This window comes from Pollicipes pollicipes, unplaced genomic scaffold (genome assembly GCF_011947565.3).
Source record: "Pollicipes pollicipes isolate AB1234 unplaced genomic scaffold, Ppol_2.1 Scaffold_4295;HRSCAF=5057_pilon_pilon_pilon, whole genome shotgun sequence".
Taxonomy (NCBI): domain Eukaryota; kingdom Metazoa; phylum Arthropoda; class Thecostraca; order Pollicipedomorpha; family Pollicipedidae; genus Pollicipes; species Pollicipes pollicipes.
The window spans coordinates 38,409,899-38,432,797 of NW_023596461.1; the positions used below are offsets into that span (position 1 = coordinate 38,409,899).

Sequence of the window (22,899 nt, forward strand, 5' to 3'; positions counted from 1 at the left end):
AGGGCTCTCTCTAACAAGGCCACCCCGCCCCGGCCGTGGCGGTCGCCGCCTGCTCCTACTCAGCTCGCCAGGAAAACACGCCGGCACGAAGCACAGCTCTGTTATTTGTCTATGGCGATGCGATGGCGACACGCAAAATATCCCGACACTGACAACACCGACCTTTGCAAAAATAATGCACCCTTTTCGCACAAAAGTGCCACGACAACTCACAAGTGCTAAATAGGCAAGGCAGATCACAGAGCAACGAACTCGAAGCATGTGCAGAGCCCAACGGAGAGCAAAGAAAACGAGGGCAGACCAAACACGGCAGTGCGCCCAGCTAGTCATTCTCACAGAATCGCGATCGTTACGCACAGTAGCGGAACACCCACAGATCGACAAGCCCACGATACGCACGGGCGATGCCCGGTTTGACAACCACCTGACGGCCGGCCGTCACCAGCACACTGGTAAGTATCCGCCCAACCGCCCCTCACCGACCATCCTCGACCACGAGCGTGTGTCCGCCCCACCGGGCCGAACGGCAAGGCCAGTCCGACGGCTTCGTGCCCGGGCCGAACGGCAAGGCCAGTCCGACGGCTTCGTGCCACCCTGATCGCCCCGCCGGCGGCCACGCGGCGCGCCTTCCGGCGCAGGCAGCGTCCCGCCCGGCCGGCAGCGCGCCGTCCGAGAACACGGTGCATCCGGCCCTCTCCTGACAGCAACGGCGCCACCCCGCGCTGCCGTCCTCACTCACCACGCGCACACACGTCACGGCAGCGTGACGTCACGCCGACGTGACTAGGCGTCGGCGGAGCGCGGGCTGACCGAGACCCAGACGTCCTCGCGCGGCGTGGTGACGAGCGTCATCAGCTGCTCCTGGCTCTGGTCGGGCAGCAATTCCAGCTGAGAGGGGGTCAGCAGCACGTGCAGCACCTCTGTCACCAGCTCCTGGTACAGGCTGTCGGCGAGACGGACGTCAGACGCCAGCCACACGGCTCACAGACGCCAGTCGCACGTCTCACGGACGCCAGCAGCACGTCTCACGGACGCCAGCCGCACATCTCACAGACGCCAGCCGCACGGCTCACAAACGCCAGCCACACGGCTCACAGACGCCAGCCGCACGGCTCACAGACGCCAGCCTCAGAGCTCACAGACGCCAGCCACACGGCTCACAGACGCCAGCCACACGGCTCACAGACGCCAGCCACACGGCTCACAGACGCCAGCCTCAGAGCTCACAGACGCCAGCCTCACGGCTCACAGACGCCAGCCGCACATCTCACAGACGCCAGCCGCACGGCTCACAGACGCCAGCCGCACATCTCACAGACGCCAGCCGCACGGCTCACAGACGCCAGCCGCACATCTCACAGACGCCAGCCGCACGGCTCACAGACGCCAGCCGCACATCTCACAGACGCCAGCCTCACGGCTCACAGACGCCAGCCGCACATCTCACAGACGCCAGCCGCACGGCTCACAGACGCCAGCCGCACATCTCACAGACGCCAGCCGCACGGCTCACAGACGCCAGCCGCACATCTCACAGACGCCAGCCGCACGGCTCACAAACGCCAGCCACACGGCTCACAGACGCCAGCCGCACGGCTCACAGACGCCAGCCTCAGGGCTCACAGACGCCAGCCACACGGCTCACAGACGCCAGCCGCACGGCTCACAGACGCCAGCCACACGGCTCACAGACGCCAGCCTCACGGCTCACAGACGCCAGCCGCACGGCTCACAGACGCCAGCCGTACGTCTCACAGACGCCAGCCTCAGAGCTCACAGATGCCAGCCACACGGCTCACAGACGCCAGCCTCAGAGCTCACAGACGCCAGCCACACGGCTCACAGACGCCAGCCGTACGTCTCACAGACGCCAGCCGCACGGCTCACAGATGCCAGCCACACGGCTCACAGACGCCAGCCGCGCGGCTCACAGACGCCAGCCGTACGTCTCACAGACGCCAGCCGCGCGGCTCACAGGCGCCAGCCGCACGTCTCACAGACGCCAGCCTCACGGCTCACAGACGCCAGCCGAGCGGCTCACAGACGCCAGCCTCACGTCTCACAGACGCCAGCCGCACGTCTCACAGACGCCAGCCTCACGGCTCACAGACGCCAGCCGCACGGCTCACAGACGCCAGCCGCGCGGCTCACAGACGCCAGCCACACGGCTCACAGACGCCAGCCCCAGAGCTCACAGATGCCAGCCACACGGCTCACAGACGCCAGCCTCAGAGCTCACAGACGGCAGTGCCGCCGCATGCGCTCCCAGACAGTGCAGTGCGGTGAAAAACACCCAGATCTACTCTGGGCTCACGAGTGCTCATGAACCGAGCAGTAACTTAACACTGCACTCGGTGTTTGAAAAGTTACGACGTGGCGTATTTCTCATTTTACGGAAGAGTGCACGACCTCAGTTTGTCGGACAGCCCGCATTCTTCCGGTCGGGAGGGATAAGGGATGAGGTGGGCGACGGGCCATACCCGACCCATGACTCCGTCAATGACGAGTCCGCGGCGTATCGCAAGGGGTGACTGACCGCGGGCGAGGTACAGACCCAGGTTATCACGCGCGATACCCTGCGCGGCGACCTGTATCCTGATCAGGCCGTTTGATATCTCGGCACGCGTAAGTCACGCGGTCCAAGCGTCCTGAGGTCGAATTATCACCGGTGGCCCACTGATTCCGGGCTCACTGATCTCCTCACTTTACATTACCAGCGACAGCTTGTGCGTTGTGGGAAAGGTGAGGGGGCGACCGGGCACCATGTAACCGGCGTAGACAGCGCAGCCTACAGCCCAAAGCATCAGCGAGCAAACAGCAGGTGTAAGTTATCGTGTGCCATCGCGTACATGCCAAAAATAATACAATGCAACCAAGTACTAGATGACAAGGCAATCGACACCAACGACCAAAATGTATTTTTTATGTGCATTACACCTAATTCTAAGCTTTTCACAAGGCAGCTCACATTAACTTGAAATATAAATCCATTCATCCACAGGAAAATAATTATGACCTACGGAATAAATAAAAAAGAGAAATTCAAGTGGTCGAAATCTGGGAAGAAATGAAGTTTTGTAGGCAGGATAGGTCAACCTTTTCAGCTGAGTACCCCTGACCAATTTTGGAAAATGACATCCCTGACTGCCAACAATGACATCCCTGTCAACAATGACATCCCTGACTGCCAACATTGCGCTGGAGACCGCGCTGCTCCTGAAATCTCAGCGAAACATGCTGATATAGCCTTTCATGTAACATGATGTAGCATTCGCTGGCTGGTTCAAAAATAGCAACGCCTGAAAAGTGGTTGTCGATTACTGGTGCATCCTTGATTCTGGTGCACTTTCGTCTCCGCCAGTTTTGAAATGTTGTATAATGCAGCCGGTGCATTCGCCAAAGCCCGGAGGTTCGTCCCAGGTCTTCATCTGCTCCAGTTGCCGGGCTCTGGCATCAAGCCTTACGAACATCACAAAAAAGGCAGACGCATCGCTTGCACACGGTAGCGGGGGACCGTCAGCACACATCAACCCAAACTCTTGCCAGCGTGATTGCAAATTCGCTAGCCTCGTGTTGCTGCGATGTCTGTTCATCCGGATCTGGACCCGGTTTCAACCAGTGCCCTTCAGCTTCCTCGCAAGCTGAAAACTTTACCTGCTACGTTTTCATTAGGTGGGGGCGGTGAAACTGTGTCGATAACGCAACGCAACACGGCAAAAAAGCCAGCTGATCGCACTACATGCAACCACAGAACAATTCAAACCGCACAATTCTTCGAGAACTGTCCTGTTTTAATCAGGGGGCCATCATCGCAGCTTGAGAAATTGGTCGGGCTGGCGCCTGGTTAACGTTCGGCGGTGACGTCACAAAGTCGCAATGGCTCGCTCTGCGGCGTTGCATGGCAACGTCGACTGCGCCGCGTGGAAAGCAGTCGTCGCGCAGAAATGCTGTGGTTGGTCTTGTCTGTTATCGTGAAGGCCGCGTAGTACCAATGTAATGTCTTGAATGTAATAACGTGATTATCGTGCAGTGTGGCATCAAGTTTGTATTGTGTTGCCTCAGTGCGAGCTATTATGTCGCGGATGGGAGAATTTTGAAGTGGTGTGTGAGCGTGGGGCAAAAGTGATCATCAAAGGCAGTTTTTTGGCAGCAGGATGCTATTATGTGAAGTGGCTTCTTGCAAGAATGTGAAACGGCACAATACAAACCTTTTTTACTTTTCTATAAAAAAAACGATACAACTGTCCCGAAAACATGAGCGAACCGTTCCTCTTGGACTAACATTATAAATGCGGAGAATGCGATAATCTGGTCTGATCATTTTCAAGATTATGACTATGATCCTGGCCATCTGGTTAAGGCCCGTCTCATACCCAGTGTTAAGCCGTGCCTTCGACCAAGTGCAGTTCCTTCCATGCGACTGGACATCGCCGGCACGCCAAAGTGAGCATGCGTGTGCTTAAAAGGAAAATTTCCGCCTGTTTCATGCAGAAATATTTGAACCCGATTCACAGTCACTACTGCCTGCATAAACCGTGCCGCTCTGTGCAGTTCGTAGACTACAATACGAGATTAAAGCGAAATTGTCCGATCATAATCTTGTTTACGAAGTGGGGCCTGACTACCACACAAGTGGCACAGCCATTCATGCTACGCGGGCGGAGGGGGGGGGGGGGGGTGGGGTCAGGGACGTAGCCAGGGTTTGCGACGGGTGGAGGGGTATGTTTGCACGAGCGAGTCCAAGCCCCATTGACAGTACATCTACGCACTGTGAGCTGACCAACAAACCCCACAATCGTTGGTATGTTCAGTACCTAGCACATCAATAAGATTCTAATGTTGGTTTGCCCTGGTGCCCTGTGCAGTTCTTTCACCTACGTACCGTACATGTTCACTCGGCTTCTTGCGAGTCTTGTTACTTTTGAGCCACTTTTGGGCTCTTCGTGTTACTGTTCATGGTGGTGTCTGAGATTTCAAATAAAGGCTATTTGCCTGGTCACCAAACTCCGGGATTACATACAGTAATATCGTGGTAAAAAACTGCTGCCCGCTAGGATTATGTCACCCTGGATCACAAAAAGGTGGTTGTGTATAAAAACAAGCATGCCATAACAAAAGAATGGGCATGTCCGGGTCCAAGACGTTTTGCTCTCGTAATGAAAACCAAAGCTGGTGATATGTAAAAGGGTCTGATTAATGCGCCTGATAGGTACGCGGAAATGGCTGTATCGTTGTGTCGTAGATCCAAGACCCAGCTGTGGTGGAAGCGGCAGCGCATACGGACGACGTGGAGGCCGCCTACCAGCAAGCAGCCGCGATGCCTCCAATGCCCATCCTGAACAAAGTGGACGAGAACGGCGGGTTCGACGAATCGGGCAAAGGCAAGCTCCATGGCGGTGACGGCGAGAGGACCGAAAATGGCCCCCACTGCGGCGACGAAATGGACGAAGACACGAACGTCGAGCACGGGGCGCTGGCCTTCGTTGCCGGCTTCGTGGCGGTGAAGTGCAAACACCTCGATCCAAGTATGGGACTGTCGACCCGAGAGGCACCACCCAACTGTGTCCCAGACAGCTGGATACACACGATTAGACAGGGTGGTCTGATGGTGCCGTTGCCGGCCTGGACAAGCGTTGTCGAGGCTTTCGAGATCGTGTTCCAACAAGTGATGGACCGAGGCATGGACCGAGACATTGGCGTCGTGGACCGCGACACACAAAGCTCCTACTAAGAAAGCTCTGCGCTGGACAAGCGGATTGCTCGGAAGCTAATGAAGACGCGCATCCATCTGCACCTCAGATGCCTTAATCAGGCTGGGGCTGAGCGAGCTACTGCCAGGCGCGCAGCTAAACAGGTGCGACGTCAGGTGGACAGCGCGAAGTGAACATCGTTGTGCTTATGTGAGCTCCGCCCCACCCGCCCTGTTTTTTTTTGGGTCCTCGCCAAGTGTGTACAATGAAGTGCATGCTGGGCGCAAGAATTCTCTCCCCCCCCCCCGTTTCTTTGGGTCCTCGCCAAGTGTGCACAATGAAGTGCATGCTGGGCGCAATAATTTTTCCCTCCCTCTCCCCCCCCCCCGTTTTTTTGGATCCTCGCCAAATGTGCACAATGAAGTGTACGGTGGCGCAAGAATCGTTTAAGTGAAGTATGGCAAATTATGAGTCATACGTGTGTTCGATAACTTGGCCGCATGGCGTGACGGATATGATCTTGATTAACGTCATGCACCGCGACCTTCGGAGGCTTCGTGGCATAGCTGACGCGACGTGCAATGTCCACAATGTCCTATGTTCTACCGGGCAGCGTACCACTTCCGTCGTCTCAAAATGCCTCAATCGCACACCAGTGCAACCCAGCGCGTCATTATGTATAGTGCTGAGGCTCAACGCGACAGGTCGGATGATAATCCTGGTGCCACTCAGTTCTTCCTTTGGCAATGACTGGACCTTGGCCAGGTTCGCTAACCCGCATTTAAGCAGCTGTAGGCTGACCAGCTTCAATGCATCGCCATGGACTCAATGTTTGGCATCCTCAGCAAATGGGAGTGCCATGGCACATGGGTTCCTGGTTTCTAGGCCCATGTTCGCTGTTTAACGACAGGCGTGACAAAAATCCCCTTTCATATGTCCTCATATTACTTCTTGAAGTGCCCTGTGGCGATCACCAGACGCATTTGTTAGAAGGTGCACCGGTGTAGCAGACGCGAAGGTAATGCAGCCGGCGCTGTGATGCCAGGTTGCGACTTTGTGACGTCGCTGTAATGGTGAACGAAAGGTGCCGGAAAAATTCCCGGATGACCATACCTTATTACATGGCCTTGGTTTTAATCTAAAAACCACGTCACGCTCGTGGCGCTCTAATCACTACACGCGTGAGTTTTAACTTCTACAAAGCGTGACGTCCATGTCGGGGCTCTCACGCTGAGAACGTCCTCTCACACTGTGGGGGAGACTCGCTCGGCCTGTGAGCTCGCCAATGACTCGGATCAAGCGGCCTGGGGTCAAACTCCGATAAAACCGTTAAACTCCCCAACTGTCGGCACTCAGCCCTGCAGGGCGGCGCACACTCCAGCACACCGGGACGCACGCGTGCGGGCGCAGGGGCCGGGTCACGGTGGCGGCGGGCGGCGGCGCTCACCTGGAGGCGCCCTCGATGTCGTCGTGTTTGGAGAGGAATGGCAGCGGGTTCAGCTCCAGCGGCGGCGTGTCGCCCTCGAATCGGGCCGGGTCAAACCTGAGGTCACCAGTTCATCACATATGGGCGTGACCAATCGCATTCTTCCAGGGCACCGTCATTCACAAATCAGACCACAGCTAACACACGCCGTGTTTGAATAATCATTCGGAGCTGGCGGCTTCTCATGACATGGTCCACAGTCAGTTTTTGGCCACCGTTCCAACTACACACCTTGTGGGAAACACCACAGCAAATGCCAAACCCCCACTGCCGGTGTCAGTGTGACAGGGCGGACAGCTGCCGGGTCCGTACAGACGACACATGCCTGCCCGCGCGTGTGCCGGCGGCGGGCGGCACCAACCTGTCGGCACGCGCCCAGCCGGCGGCCGTGTTCGCCACACAGAGGGCGCTGACGATCGGCGTGCGCGCCGGCAGCGTGTGGCCCTGGACGGCCGACGGCGAGCTGTAGCAACGCGCCGTCAGCGGCACCACCGAGCTCAAGCGCCAGGCCTCGCGGATGACGCGGCCCACCAGCCTGCCGACGACGTGACAATGGGTCACCACAAGCCCACAGGGTCACCACAGGTCCACTCGGTCACCACAGGTCCACTGAGTCATAACAGGCCCACAGCAGGCCCATCGGGTCACCACAGGCCCACAGGGTCACCACAGGTCTACTCGGTCACCACACGTCCACTGGGTCACAACAGGCCCACAGCAGGCCCATCAGGTCACCACAGGCCGAGCAGATCATCACAGCCCCACCGTGTCACAACAGGCCGACCAGGTCACCACAGCCCCACCAAATCACGACAGGTCCACTGGGTCACCAAAGCTACACGGGATCACCACAGTCCTGTCAGGTCACCACATGGCCAAGGTCCGCCAGCTTACGGGAGGGTCGGTCATGAAGTCCTGCAGCCTGCCGACGGGTCACCACCAGGTCACAAGAACCACCCGATCATCACAAGGGCCGCTACCCCGGGAGTCACCACACGGTCCTGCAGGTCACCGCATGGTTTGCCAAGCCACCGTCCACCCGCAAGGTCACCACACTGCTCAAAATGTCGTCAAAAGACATATAATGCTGAAAAGATCATCACTGCAGGCTGTTCCAGTTGCCAATCTGAGAACAGGTCGCCAGGCCATCCCACAATACGCCTCACACGAGTTACATCTTCCGAAGATCTAACGACTGAAACACCCGAATGGGGTCCTGGCTTCCCCCACAGGCCACTGGTGGCGGCCTCGCGTATGACAGACGTCAGGCTATCACAAGCTACCGCAAGCTGCCATGGGGAGCGTGTTTTCCGTTCCCTGGCAGGCGTCAGCCCAGCAGGGCAGCACGCTACAGCTCAGGTCCCAGCCAAAGACCCCTGTTCAGGGTCCCAGCTCAGGACCTCAGCTCAGGGTCCCAGCTCAGGATCACAGTTCAAGGTCACAGCTCAGAGCCCCAGCTCAGGGTTCCAGTCTAGGGTCGTAGCTCAGGGCCCCCAGCTCAGGACCACGGCTCAGGACTCGAGCTGATTGCCCCAGCCGAGCAGCCCAGTTAAGGACGGCAGCTGAGGCCCGCAGCTGGAGACGCGGCAGTGCGGAGAGGCGTCGTCACTGACCCGGTGTCCGTCTGCTCTCCGGCCAACTGTGCCACCACGGCGTCCTGCACGGTCTGGTGCTGCGATAGGTAGTACAGCGTCCAGCACAGCCCTGCCAACATACACACACGGCGCGGCCCGGCGTTAAGCCCATCAGGGACCCATGCTGCACGCTCCCGGAAGACACACCCGCTTGGAAACTTACACTTTTGTCACCAGACGCCGCACTGGCGAAGCAAGGTCCCCATGCGCGACGGGATTTACACAAAAATAGACGAGCATTGAAGAAGATGCACGTCTCCACATAGTGGCTTACACTGCTATAAGCCACCGGGGAAGGTCACGCCTTGCCCAAGGCAGGCACAGCTGGAGTCCACAGAGGGAGCCTTACTGAGTCAGAGGAAACGTGACGAGCAAAGCACGGACCACACAAGGGATGTAGCGGACACCGGCTCAGATCGCATCCCCCTTCTGCACATCCGCTTCACATGGCGAAGATGATCAGCTATTAGAATGAGCAGTTGCTCCCGCCTATTTTGGCCAGGCTGCAATACATCATGCTGTGATGTTTACACAACTGCTCACCGCTCGACAGTGTTTCGCAGAAGAACATGAAGAGGGCCAGCAGGTCACTGACGTGCGCCTCCGAGTCGCCGCCGGCCCGACTGCCCTGAGCCGAGAGGGCCACCCACTCCACCAGCGACACCTGGCGACAGCGGGTGACGAGCTGAACACCGCAGTGCTGGCCCTCCATGGTCCGCGCACACGGGCGCCCTGCCAACGGTGTACCCCTTCGTTGACAGTCAGCACGGATGTCACATTAAGCCAGACCCTCGCAGGCGATGCCGTAATCACCCAGTCGCCAGATCTCAGCCAGTTCAGAGCGGTCCGCACGGAGCAGCGAGACTGCCAAGCCAGCCGCCAGACTTCGGCGTGGACCGCACCGGAGCCGCCGTCGTCGGCCAGTCCGTGTCGGCTGGGGCCGCGCGCTCCGGTCCGACACCGCCAGGCGGCCGGCGTCGGTAGCGCACCCACCGTGGACTTGTTCTCGCGGCGGTGCTTGCGGACGATGGCGGCGGCCACGTCACGGAGAGCGGCGGCCGCCTCCAGCAGGTGGTCCTGCTGGCTCTCATACAGCTGGCGACCGCACGCCTCGCTCGTCACCTCGGCCGTCACCTGCCGCACCAGGCGGGAGTCAAGACCACGGCTAGCTGACGTCACAATAACGTCACAGCGGGCATGGCAGAACGGTGACGTCATCTGCAGGTAGACGGCGTCGCAGCGACGGCAAACCGGCGAACAATGACGTCACAGCGGAATACGACAGAGCGCTGACGTCATCTGCAGACAGATGGGCGTCGCAACGACGCCAAGCTGACGTCACAAGTCGGCACACGGCAGCCAGACACATCGGCGTCATCTACCGACACACAGGGCCAACTGCCTGTCACAGAAACGTCGCCCACCGACACCAGATCAGGCGTAGCAGCAACGTCAGCTGCACACCTACACACACACATGGGATCTGACGTAGCGCCGACTCCACCTGGTCGGTACCACAGCAGGCTTACAGACCGGCACAGCCAGGCGCAACAGACCAACACAAACCAAGCCGGGCCATCGAGCGGCATCCCACCGGGCGCGAGTGTGCCGGGGCGGTGCAGCGCTGTGTGGCGTGCCTCCTCCGGCCTGCAGGCTGCCGGCGCCGGCACCAGTGGCCGCCGCCCACCTCCACTCACGATCTCGTACTCCTGCGCGTCCGGCCTGCAGCCCGTCGGCGCCGGCACCAGTGGCCGCCGCCCACCTCCACTCACGATCTCGTACTCCTGCGCGTCCGGCCTGCAGCCCGTCGGCGCCGGCACCAGAGGCCGCCGCCCACCTCCACTCACGATCTCGTACTCCTGCGCGTCCGGCCTGCCAGCCCGTCGGCGCCGGCACCAGTGGCCGCCGCCCACCTCCACTCACGATCTCGTTACTCCTGCGCGTCCGGCCTGCAGCCCGCGGCGCCGGCACCAGTGGCCGCGCCACCTCCACTCACGATCTCGTACTCCTGCGCGAAGCTGAGCATGCTGTGCTCGTCGTCCATGTGGTGTCCGAAGCAGCAGCGGGCCACGATGTGCAGCGCCAGCGCCGAGGTGTACTGCTGCAGCGACACGTGCTCCTCCGACGAGAGCGACTGCAGCTTCTCGGAGACGCGGCCGGCCGCCTGACGGCCAGCAGTCGCAGCTGATCAAGGTCAGCGGGGCGCCGGGCGCGGGCGTCCAGACGCTGGGCGGACAGCACACAAACCAGCCGCGTCGTGTCACGCAGTGGAAGGCTGGGCTCACGCTCTGGCAAGCAGATGCCGGGCTAGGACGAACTTGTATGACCAAGTCGGTGATTGTTTACCATACAGTTTGCTATGTGCCACGACAGCACAGCGCCAAACAGGCGTACTTAACACACCCAGACTGCACCAGCGCACGACCACGCCAACAACTAAACCAGCCAACTGCACAGACACACCCCAAACGGCACCTACAACAACACCAACAACTGCACCCAGCTCACGACACACGCCAAACAGGCACTAAACACACCAACAACTGCACCCAGCGCACGACACACGCCAAGGCACACTAAACAACAACACAACTGCACCACTCACGACAAACCCAAGAGGCACACTAAACAACACCAACATGCACCAGCTCACGACACACGCCAAGCAGGCACACTAAACAAAACCACAACTGCACCCAGCTCACGACACACACGCCACAGCACATAAACAACAACAACAACTGCACCACCACGCATCACACGCCAAGCACAGCAACAGCACACTAAACAACAAAAACTGCACCCAGCTCAACACACACCAAGCAGGCACACTAAACAACACCAACAACTGCACCCAGCTCACGACACCACGCCAAGCAGGCAGGCACATTGTACGCCACGCGCACATGCCCAGCTCACGACCACGCCCCTTTCCCACCGAGCGACAGTGAATTGGCAGGCCATGCACAGACACAGGCCCCGCCTAGACGCCACACGGACGGCAAGAGGCGAGGACGCGTCAGCATCGTTGTCTGCTGTAGTCCAGCCCCAGCGGCCGGCGACACAGGCCTCCAGCCCGGCCGGCGCCGCCTCCAGCCCCCAGCGCGGCTGGCGACTGGCGGCGCTCACCTCTCGCGCCGCCTGCCGGTACACGGCGCGGCACTCTTCTGAGAAACCCTGCTGGTAGAGCCGCCAGCGGCGCGTCGTCTCGGCTCGGTCCGCCCACACGATACTCTCGCGCCCTAGCAGCGGCCGCAGAAACTCGAGGTACAGCTCGGGCCGCTCGGCGGCGCCACTATGCTGCTCCATCAGCTCGTACGTGCCGAGGCTGATCACCAGCTGCTTGCCCAGGTGGAAGGAGACGAGGGGGCCGTACTGAGCGTGCACCTCGCGCAAGTACTCGCCCAGCCCACCAGCCATCTCCACGTCCGTCAGGTTACCATCACTGCAACACGGTCGACCAGCTCATCTCAGTCACCGTTGGAGGATCGCAGAGGGGGGGGGGGGGGGTCAGGTCAGGGGGCTGGGGCACTGCCAAACAGTGTCCATTGAAATGTGATGGCATGCCCCAACCACCAAAGAGAATGCAGCAGGACCAAGGCATCAAGAACAGTGAACTCCCAGAATTGGCAAGATTGTTTAGTCCCTCCCACTCAGTGCAAGCCTCTTCAGTCTGGTGTGCAGTTATATAGGCTTAACCCCACCCCCAGATGACAACATGCCCCTCCAGCATCTGACCCTGCTACCCTGTTACGACCCTGCACCCCTGGCATGATACAGTCACCCAGCTATAACAATGGCCCTCTAACGCGGCTCCGTCCTCCCCCTCTCCCATCAACAAATGCACATGTCGGCCGTGCAAACATCATTCCGTCTGCCCCATCCCTCAGCATCACCCTATGCAGTTGGGTGGCCCTGCCCATGATCATGACTGTGACCCATGAGTGACCCTGTCCTGCTGTTTGTCCCTGCCCTGAGTGACCACATGCAGCTGACCTCACCCTGTCTCCCAGTCCTGCACCCACCTGACCTGGCTGACTGAGCAGCAGGTGGTACTGACCTGGAGCTGGAAGGTGGCGGCCCTGGCACAGTTGTGTCCCGGGTGGCGCTCTGCGGAGCACATTGCACGGCCGTCACCATGCTGCCACAAATCACATGGACACACAGCACCTGGATCCCACAACCAGCCACTCACAATGAAGAAGGACAGAGGCAGGTCAATGATCTGCATCACAAAATAGCAGGGCTTGCTAAAAGGCAACTACTCAGTGACTTTTTTGCTCATTCCTTGTGCAACCAAGCTGTTAACAGAGATCATAAGAATCACAAAACCTACAAAGTGAGTAATGATAACCAGGCAGTGAGATCCCTGAGCAGAAAGATGATGCAACTCTCATTATGATAATGACAATAACTGACCAGTTTGTGCAGACATGCATATCCAAAACTCATCAACAACCTCCAACTCTCACATGAATGCCATGAATTTCAGAACCCCATCCTGCCTTATCTGTTTATACTTACTGGGTATATGTAGAGAATTACAAACAACAGAAAGGTGATAAAAACAACTGCAAATATCACCAGGGCAATCAGCATCTTAGATGTCAGGTAACTGAAAAGAAAAGATGAGTAACACCATTTGCTTTGTAATTGCAAGCTAAAGCCAACTACATTGGATATCACATCATGGTAATGCCAATGCCGCATAATTCCTTGCACACACACACACACACACACACACACACACACACACACACACACAGACCACCAACATATGCCATCAACATCGAGGAATGCAATAGTAATATGCACAACAGACATAACACATGGAGTGTAGCCTGGAGGACAGAACCTTTCAGTCACTCGATCTTACCATTACTGAGGTCTGTGCTAAGGACATATCAGCCTGTTTTCCAAACTGCCAACACATCATTTTAAGTATGTTTAAAAGCAACTCACTGTTACTTACACTTACTAACTGTTGCTGCATTACAAAGTTTCCTATCTCTCTAGTTATGCAATACTTGACTTTTTTGCTGACAAATTTTCCTGCCCTGCATCAAACACAAATACATATAACAAAAAAGAAATGCAAAAACCTGACACATCCTGCAAATCAATGAAAAGTTAAGAGGAAGCATAGCATGATGTACCATGTACCTCAATCACAACTCTGCACAAACTTGATTTAAGTTTTGTACAGAGGTCTTCACCCAATGTTACTCATCTCCTCAAAACAAACTTGTGTCCTAGTAGTAAGCTGGTCATGGTTGTTATATATTTCAAACATTTCAAGAGTGTAGCTTGTCTGATTAATACAAATCAGAACCACAGCCTTAAATCTTTCATCAAATTTCTTAATTTATGATGTTGTTCTTGAAAGGTTGTTGGGCACAGCTTGATATACATCTGATTGCAATGCACTCTGTCTCCACAAAAAAATGTCTGTCTTTTGTAGCACCGATGTTTAAAGATCGGCCACAAACACTGTTTGCTGTTTGGCTGAAAAACCTTTCATTTGTATGACTAATGCAAATATCTTTATATTTGTATGATATGGATGATGCATGAAATGCATGGTCAGCTAACCTTTGTAATATTTAGATGTTAATATACAAGCACACAAACAATCGTGAAAAAGAGGTGCAGAATGTTGGTTGTAACACATTTACAAACATGCTTTGCCTCAAGGCACAATAACAATGGTGGGTTACATTTTTGAACAATTTGGTATCATTCCATAGATTTGAGCAAAATCTGAACTATGGAACTCAATATTTTAAAAATCAGGATATCTAAAAAACCTGGCAAACCAAAATTGGTATTTTACATACATTACTATGCACAAGTATAATTCAAATTATTGCTTACATCAGCTTCAGTCAGAGTACAATTACCTAACATTGGTGTACAAAGATGTCAAAAGTAGATTCAAGCTTACTTTACAAACTTTGCTGCCTGGAAAAATGATTGCAGGATGATGATGATGCTATTCACAATGTTAGATACCATAATAGGAATTTGCAAGTGAACAATTAAGTATGTTATGATCAATTTCAGTAACATCATAGCTATGATCAGCTATGTTAGCATCAACCAATTCATGGACCAGATTGGGCATGGAAAAGACCAATGATGCCAGGCAACACAAAATGTTTCATCTTCCTCACCCATATAACAGCAGTATGAAATCCCCTGGAACATGATCCACTCAACATGTACCAAATGTCCTGCACTGTTAAGTTGGCTGCTGATAAAAGAAGAAAATGGGAACACTGCCACTTCTACCTTTCAGTTATGATCCCATGGTGTCTCTGTGACATAGTGCAATTTTAGGCATTCTGACTGCATATTCAGAATGTCCATGTTTATATTTTTATCACATACTTAACACTGGCAGATATCAACATGCCATGCTTCCCCACTGGGTGGCCCATATGGCAGAATGTTGCTGAAACCAGCATATGAACTACAGACATGATTCTGGCCCAGGGCCTCAGTCATTGCACGTTTTAATACTGGGCCTAAGTTAATGCAAGCAAAGAAAGCCAGAATAGCCTCAGTACACTCAGCCAACTGTTGGAATTCCATGATCATTCACCTAAACTTGTCACTCCAGACACTGTCCATATATCTCCTCATACCACAACAATGCACAAGTGTTGTTGTGCAGGACATGCACAGCATACCACACACATCAGAAGATAACACATTTCACACTTGAGGCTGAAAATGCATTGGGTGGGTGCAACTGGTTAGGCATTACTTCACCAGGTATATGATTGAACAATCATCAACTGCAATACACATGAAGCCTCAAAAGAACAAGAAGGAGCATCCGAACAGCGTAGACTCTTGCCACGATCTTAAAGCACCAAATAAATCGCAAAATCCGCTCGCGACAACCCTTACCACGATCTTAAAGGACCAAATAAACCGCACAATCCGCTGGCGACATAACGCGTCGTGACGAGCGTGACAATGGCCGTCTCTGTGTCATGTCAGGCCCTGAATATCAAAATAGCGCGATAATTCTACAGTATTTAGGTCTCATATGGCAGCCCGCAGGTAGCTATTTTCGTGGCGCGTCAGGAGACCTACGTCCAGGGAATCTATGCTCTCCAGGCCTACACTTAGGAGACCTACGCTCACTGAATCTACGCCCAGGAGACCTAGGCCCACGAGGCCTACTCTCACGAGACCTGCGCCCAGGAGGCCTACGTTCACTGGACCTACACCTAGGAGACCTACACTCACGGGACCTACGCTCAGGAGACCTATGCTCACGAGACCTATGCCCAGGAAACCTACACTCACTGGACCTACGCGCATGAGGCCTACGATGATGTCATTCCCAAATTATCGGGTTACTGTTGGCTGGTCGGCTGCCACCTGTCGTGGGGAGGGTAAACGAATACTGACTATGAAAGGCGCGAACTAGCGGTGCCTGCTGCTCCATGGTTCTGTGTCGCATCTCACCACCGTTACGAAGAGAGTGTGCGTGTGTGTGTGTGTGTGTGTGTGTGTGTGTGTGTGCGTGTGTGTGAAGATAGAGAGAAAGACAGAGAGAGGGGGGAAGGGAAGAGAGGGAGAGAGGCCGCATTTATAGAATTTGTATGAAAGCGGTATAACAATGGACATTGGTGATTAGTCCAAGCAGGGCTAAGAATCCGCATAATTACAATGTATGTGCGATTTTTCCAAAACCGTCCACTGACAGGTATGGCCGGGAGGCGCTGCGATGAAGTGCTCATCCCAAAGTTGTACAACGTTTTTATAACGTGCCCACGAATTTTGAACTTAGGTTGGTATTTTGGAACCTTTGAAAGACGCCTGTCTTGTGACATGAAATGAAGTTCTGCCGTTGGCGAGTATGGCTCATCGTGCTGAGCATGGGCGTGGGAACAGGGGGTGGGAGCAGGGGGGCCATTGCCCCCACTTTTCAAGGTGGGGGGCAGCAATGTTAACTGCCCCCCCCCCCACTTTTCAGATTAAGGTTGTAATTGGCTCACTTTTGCGCTACATTAAACATGCATGCCGATTAACCTAGTTCACCAGCCATCTCCCTTAAGATTAACCTAGTTCACCAGCCATCTCCCTTAAGATGCGTCGTCTTTTTCGTCTGCTCATTGGCCAGCGCTCAGTGTTACAGCCGCAAGGCCGGCACCGCACGGCCTGGAAACTGCAATGCTGGGCGTCGAGGCTGCTATTGCTATGACTTGCGAGCACGCATGTTCAACACCATATTACGCAGTTTCTTAGCAATAATCAGCTATGACAGGATCTTGCGCATTTTAAGACGAACATGGGTTAGTCATGTCAATACAAATTAGGTACCCTATTTCATCTACAATCTAGTCAGGGAGAACTGAATATCCCTGACGAACACAGAAAAAACACAGAACTCGAGTCTATGTGACAACTATCGAACTACCTGCGGTGATCAGGGGTGCTGTTGCGTCAATGAAGGTTCCTGTTCTGATCCAGGGCTAACTGCACGAGTCAGAAGGCCTCTGTGTCAGGGATGGGAACAATGTGACATGATATATCCCTTCCAATGGCCTCCGGATCGCCCAGGAGATCGCGCCCGGTGTCGCTAGAATAATAGCCAGAAGACACTTCGCGATGGGAAGGAATGACCCCTCAGCCCTTGACCGGAAACAGTAATGTACCCCTGGTGTTCTACCCAAGAGGCCCGTTGCCCGGAAGGAAATAAGGGGTCTCATTATTGCTGAGTAGAGTTAGGCTTTCATTGTTGTTGAATAGCGCAGGTCGAAATGCATTTTTAAAAAAAAACGAGCAAGGTGATGCCATGTTGGCCTGAGAACGCTCATCTTTCAGAATGTATTATTGAAACAAATTACATCAAAAGGCTTAAACATGCCCGCCCGCAACCTCGAGAGCAAGGACAAGGATGGTCTGGGTTGCAACTTCCGTAAAACCGAAAAGTTTCGGCCACTGCAAGTGCCATCAGACGGCGGCCACCGTGTTAATCCGTCTTCTGGATAGATAAACGCTCGCAAAAACACGAAAAATAGAGATCATACCTTCACCGTTCCAGTTCAACCACCAGATTCCAGCCCCATTTCGCGGTGCTTTAAGGGCCAATCCATTCTTTTTATTAGTCTAAAAATTTTACACGCGAAATATGCGCTCAGACTGCCTTCTGAATACAAGATCTAGTGTTATGAAGCGTCCAAGAATACTTTTTCAGAGGCATCGTCATTTTCGCTCAACCATTGGCCACAACTTAATATTAACTGCTAAGCCAACGCTGCGCGGTATACGGAGACTGCAACGCCTGGGGCGAGGCTTATGTTTCTAAGATTTTCGAGTGTGCATGCTCAGAATTACGTCATACAGTTTGTATGACTAGTTGGTTAAAGTGTATAAAGGTAATCATTTCAGAAGCGTCATCATTTTCATCTACCGGTGGGCCACGGCTAAATATTAGCTACTGACCTAACGCTCCGCGGACTACGGAGACTGCAACGCCTGGTGTCGAGGCTTTTGTTTCTAAGGTTTGCGAGCGCGCATGTTAAAAACACATTACATAAATTGTATCCCCAGTCCATTTCGACCAAATGGTGCGCATTTTCAGACAAACATGGACTTGCCCATGTTAATACACATTGTTTACCACTCGATCTGCAATCAAATTTTCACCTTTAAATTTGGATCAAACATATCGATATACAATCTACCTTCGCGATGTCCTCAATGTCGGTAGAACCCAGATACAAATTTGGCAAAGGTTCTAAATTATGTCCGTTTAGAAAGAGCCAACCAACCATTTGCAAATCAAGAGCGCCGGCGATTTCTTCCATGCAGTCGTTCAACGCCTGATTTCTGCAGTTTATTGACCTCAAAATGCAAACAGAATTGAGCTCACGGTAGCTCCTGGTTTTTGTTCTAGTTACAAGGTAAAACCAGCAATAAAACGAGGAAAACCATGCCAATTGTTAACAAGTAACATATATCCGGGGATTCCGGGGGATCACGATAAGATGGGCTTTCGCCAGCCTTGTGTTGCTCCTTGGCAAGGCTTTGGCTTCGCCCCCGTTAAACACAAAAGCAAATCAAGTCGTATACGTTGCATGATGGGCAATGAAGTATCCGTTGGGCCAATTCATACTTAATGCAGACAGCTTCCAGGGGGCTATTTTTCTGCGGTGGTGTGGTGTGAGGGAAGATAATTCGGAAAAAGATCCTGTTGCAGGTGTCCAACACCTGTTTCATACACCATGCAGTAGAAACGCTGGTCCAAAAGTATGCAACAAAGCAGCCATACGATCAGTTCGCGGTCAGTCATGCGGGAGACACCCGGACCAGGGCAGTGGTCACCCGGACGGCGGAGAGGAGCAGGGCCCAACTAAGGAGCATATGACAGATGGACCTTATTATGTGGCTTGATTCTTAAAAGAGGATCTCCAGTTTTATGGCTTTTGTCACATTGTATCTAGCAATTTCAGGCTGCCGATTTTTTTTCAAAGAAATCAAGGCGCATGAAAAATCTGTCGCGCTGTGAGCCATCGATTCACTTTCCGAAAATCTCACCGGCCTATGTCCAGGCCGCGTTTTGGTATCTACTCTGTGGAGGCAGATGCCTCCTCAACGACCTAAGTTGCCCACCCGCTCGTGGAATTTCGCCTTCCAGAAAAGGCAATGTTGAAATGGAATAATAATCCTAAGAAGCTGGATAGCCTTATTTGCCGAATGACATAGATGATTCGAATAGGCGAGATTGTGCACCAGTGAGAAACAGCTCTGGATGCATATCTAGCATAGCAGCCATGACATTTGAATGAAGAGCGATAAGAACCTCCATCTCTTCCCCCCCCCCCCTTGGTCATCAGGCTTGCTTTCCAGAAAAAGTTCCTGAAGTACACCCTGAGTTTGGTCCTTCCACTTTTTGAAACGTTCCTACACTTATGTGTCAATGTCCATTGTTATGGCGTTTTTGTACCATTTTTATCAATGGGGCCGCTCTCTCTCTCTCTCTCCCGCCTTTGTTCCGTTAACGGTATTAAGGTGCAATGTACACCCATAAGGCAGCGGTCAACGCTATCTAGTGCCTTTAACATCAGCTTTCGTTTACTCTCTCCAAGGTAGGTGGTGACGGGCCCGCCAACAGTGACTCGATAATGTGGATATCACGTCGTCGCACGTGTCCTGGGCGTAGGTCCAGTGAGCGTAGGTTTCGTGAGCGTAAGTCCAGCGGGCGTAGGTCTCCTGAGCGTAAGTCCAGCGAGCGTAGGTTTTGTGAGCGTAAGTCCAGCGAACGTAGGCCTCGTGATCATAGGTCCAGCAAGCGTAGGTCTTTTGAGCGTATGTCCAGCAAGCGTAGGTCTCTTGAGCGTAGGTCTAGCGAGCGTGGGTCTCGTGAGCGTAGGTCCAGAAAGCTAGGTCTCGCGAGTGTAGGTCCAGCTAGCGTAGGCCTCGTGAGCGTAGGTCCAGTGAGCGTAGGTCTCCTGGGGGTAGGTCTTCTGGGTTTTCATAAATATTTCGCCAGTTGTGACAACACAAAAACATCAAGACAAAACGTACGCACGCCCACCCCACGCTCCGAGCCCATGAGACCGCTCGATACAAAAAAAAAACCCTTACCATTCGATGCAAAGCAGTTGATTATCCATCCCTCCCGGAAGATGGTGACCTCGAGTCATATCGAATGCTTCCAGAACTGTCCCAAACGCCAGCATTGGCTACAGGTATCCTAATACTCCGAGCCTTTCAGACCGATCGCTATGGGACCTTCATCATTAATCCATCATAGCATGGCCATGGATAACATCCATGGCACGGGTATTGACTTTTATTCCTTTGTGAGGGCCCTGGCCTCCCGATGCTGAGTTAAGCCCGCTGATGTGAGCCCGAACCCGCTGTTTTGGCTTAGGCCCAGAACATTTTTTGTTTGGAGCTGGAATATTACAAATTACAAAGGCGCAGGGATGTTGTCTTCTATTTAGGTGGGGATGGGAGGTGGGATGGGCGAGAGTTGAGGTGCTTAGCCCCAAACCCCAGCGTGGGCTCTCATCCCTAAAGTTTGAGCGAAAAGTAGGCCAAATTTGGGAAAGAGTTCACGAAACGATGGTAAATTTAGGACGCGAGTGATTTCATCCATGCGGTCGTTCAACGCGTGGTTTCTGCGGTTTATGGACTTCAAAATACAGACAGAATTGATCTCACGGTTGCTTCTGGTCTCTGTTCTGGTTACAAAGTAAAAATAACAATGAAAAGAAAACCGTGTCCCTTGCGTGGGTGCAGGAACAGGAGGGGGCCAGGGGGCCATGCCCCCCATTCTTCAAGGGGGGCAGCGGTGTTAACTGGCCCCCCACTTTTCAGATTAAGGGTGCGCTTAGCTTACTTTTGCACCACACTGAACATACATGTCAATTTGCTTAGCTCACCATCCATCTTCCCCAAGATGCGTCATCTCTTTTGCTTGCTTAGTGACCATCGCATAGCGTCCCAGCCATAGGCCGACACCGCGCGGCCTATGGAGACAGCAACGCCGGACGTCAAGGCTGTTGTTGCTATGACTTGCGAACGTGCACAGTCAAAACGTAGTTTTTTATCAGTAATCAATGTGGACTGAACCTTGAACATTTTAAGACGAGTATGGGTTAGCCATGTTAATGGAAATTAGGAGCCCCATTTAATCCACAATCTAGTCAGAGAGTACTCAATATCTCTGAAGAACACAGAAAAACATGGAATTGTAGTTCATGTGACAATTATTGGACCACCTGCGGCGATCAAGCATGTTGTTGTGTCAATAATGGTTCCTATGCTGATCCGGAATCAACTGCACGGGTCAGGAGACCTCGCTTGTTAGGGAGGGGAACAATCTGATATAATATATCCTTCCAATGACCTCCGAATCGACCACGAGATCCCGCCCCGTGTCGCCAGAATGACAGCCAGAAGACACTTCGCGATGGGGATGGAATGCCCTTTCAGCCCTTGACGGAGAAACGGTAATGTGCTCTTAGTGTTCCACTCAAGGGATCCCTGCCCGCGAGGAAATACGGGGTCTCAATATTATTGAGTAGAGTGGGGTTCTCATTATTGTTGAAAAGAATGGGTCAAAATGAATTTTCTAAAAAAAAAACTGGCAAGGCTATTCCATGTTTGCCTGAGAACGTTCATTTTTCAGAATGGATTAGTGAACAAAATTACATCAAAGGGTTTGAACATGCCTGCGTGCAGACTCGAGAGCAAGGACAGCCATGGCCCGGTTGTAGCTTCCGTAAAACAGACCAGCGTCGGCCACTGCAAGTGCCACCAGACAGCGGGAGCCATGCTCATCTGTACTCTAGACAGATTAATAGTTACAGAAACACGAAAAATAGAGGTTCTACCTTTACTCTTCCAGTTCCACTACCAGATTCCAACACCACTTCGCGGTGCTTTAAGGGCCAATCCGTTCTTATCAACGGCCTAAAAATCGCACACGTCAAATATGCGCCCAGACTGCACTCTAAATGTGAGATTTTATGTGCCGAACCGTTCAAATGTACTTCTCTCAGAACGGTCATCATTTTTGTTCACCGGTTAGCCACGACTCAGCATTAGCTGCTGAGCCGACGCTGCGCGGCCTGCGGAGATTGCGGAGATTCGGCTGGCGTCGCGATTTTTGTTGCGAACATTGGCAAACGTGAGTGTTAAAAAATTACGTTACATAAATTGAGTCACTTATCAATTCTGACTGAATATTGAACATTCCCAGGACAAGCATGACCTGGCCATGCTAATAAGTATTATTGACCACTCGATCTACAATCGAATTTCCATCATCAGATTTCGATCAAACATATTGGTCTACTGCTATCCTTCGCGGTGTCCTTAATATCTATAGAACCCAGACTAAACATTCTGGCAAAGCTTCCGAATTCTATTGATTTATAAAGAGTGCACGAAACCCATTAAACCCTACGCCTGATTTCTGCAGTTTATTGACTTCAAACTACACACAGCATTGATCTCACGGTAGCTTTTGGCTTCTGTCCTGGTTGCGAGGTAAAGACAATGAAACGAAGAAAACGGATCCCGTGTTAACAAGTATATCCGGGTATTTTTTTGG

The 22,899-nt window shown here is 53.3% G+C and overlaps 1 protein-coding gene across 2 annotated transcripts; it reads right to left on the minus strand.

Annotated features, from left to right (window-relative positions):
• Nucleotides 1-85: 85 nt before the first annotated feature.
• On the minus strand, nucleotides 86-15,971 carry LOC119097029 (cytochrome P450 20A1). Of its 2 annotated transcripts, none has more exons than XM_037220047.1 (11): nucleotides 15,915-15,971; nucleotides 13,335-13,425; nucleotides 12,871-12,920; nucleotides 11,940-12,255; nucleotides 10,807-10,974; nucleotides 9,804-9,944; nucleotides 9,354-9,474; nucleotides 8,790-8,880; nucleotides 7,538-7,711; nucleotides 7,138-7,233; nucleotides 86-943 (listed from the first exon to the last, which is right to left on the minus strand). In XM_037220047.1, the coding sequence occupies exons 2-11, from the start codon at nucleotides 13,407-13,409 to the stop codon at nucleotides 784-786; spliced, it is 1,392 nt and encodes a 463-aa protein (XP_037075942.1). In that variant the 5' UTR covers nucleotides 13,410-13,425; nucleotides 15,915-15,971; the 3' UTR covers nucleotides 86-783. The 2 variants fall into 2 exon arrangements, with proteins under 2 accessions (XP_037075942.1, XP_037075941.1); XM_037220046.1 differs by lacking the exon at nucleotides 15,915-15,971 and adding an exon at nucleotides 15,726-15,869.
• Between the last annotated feature and the right edge of the window lie 6,928 nt (nucleotides 15,972-22,899).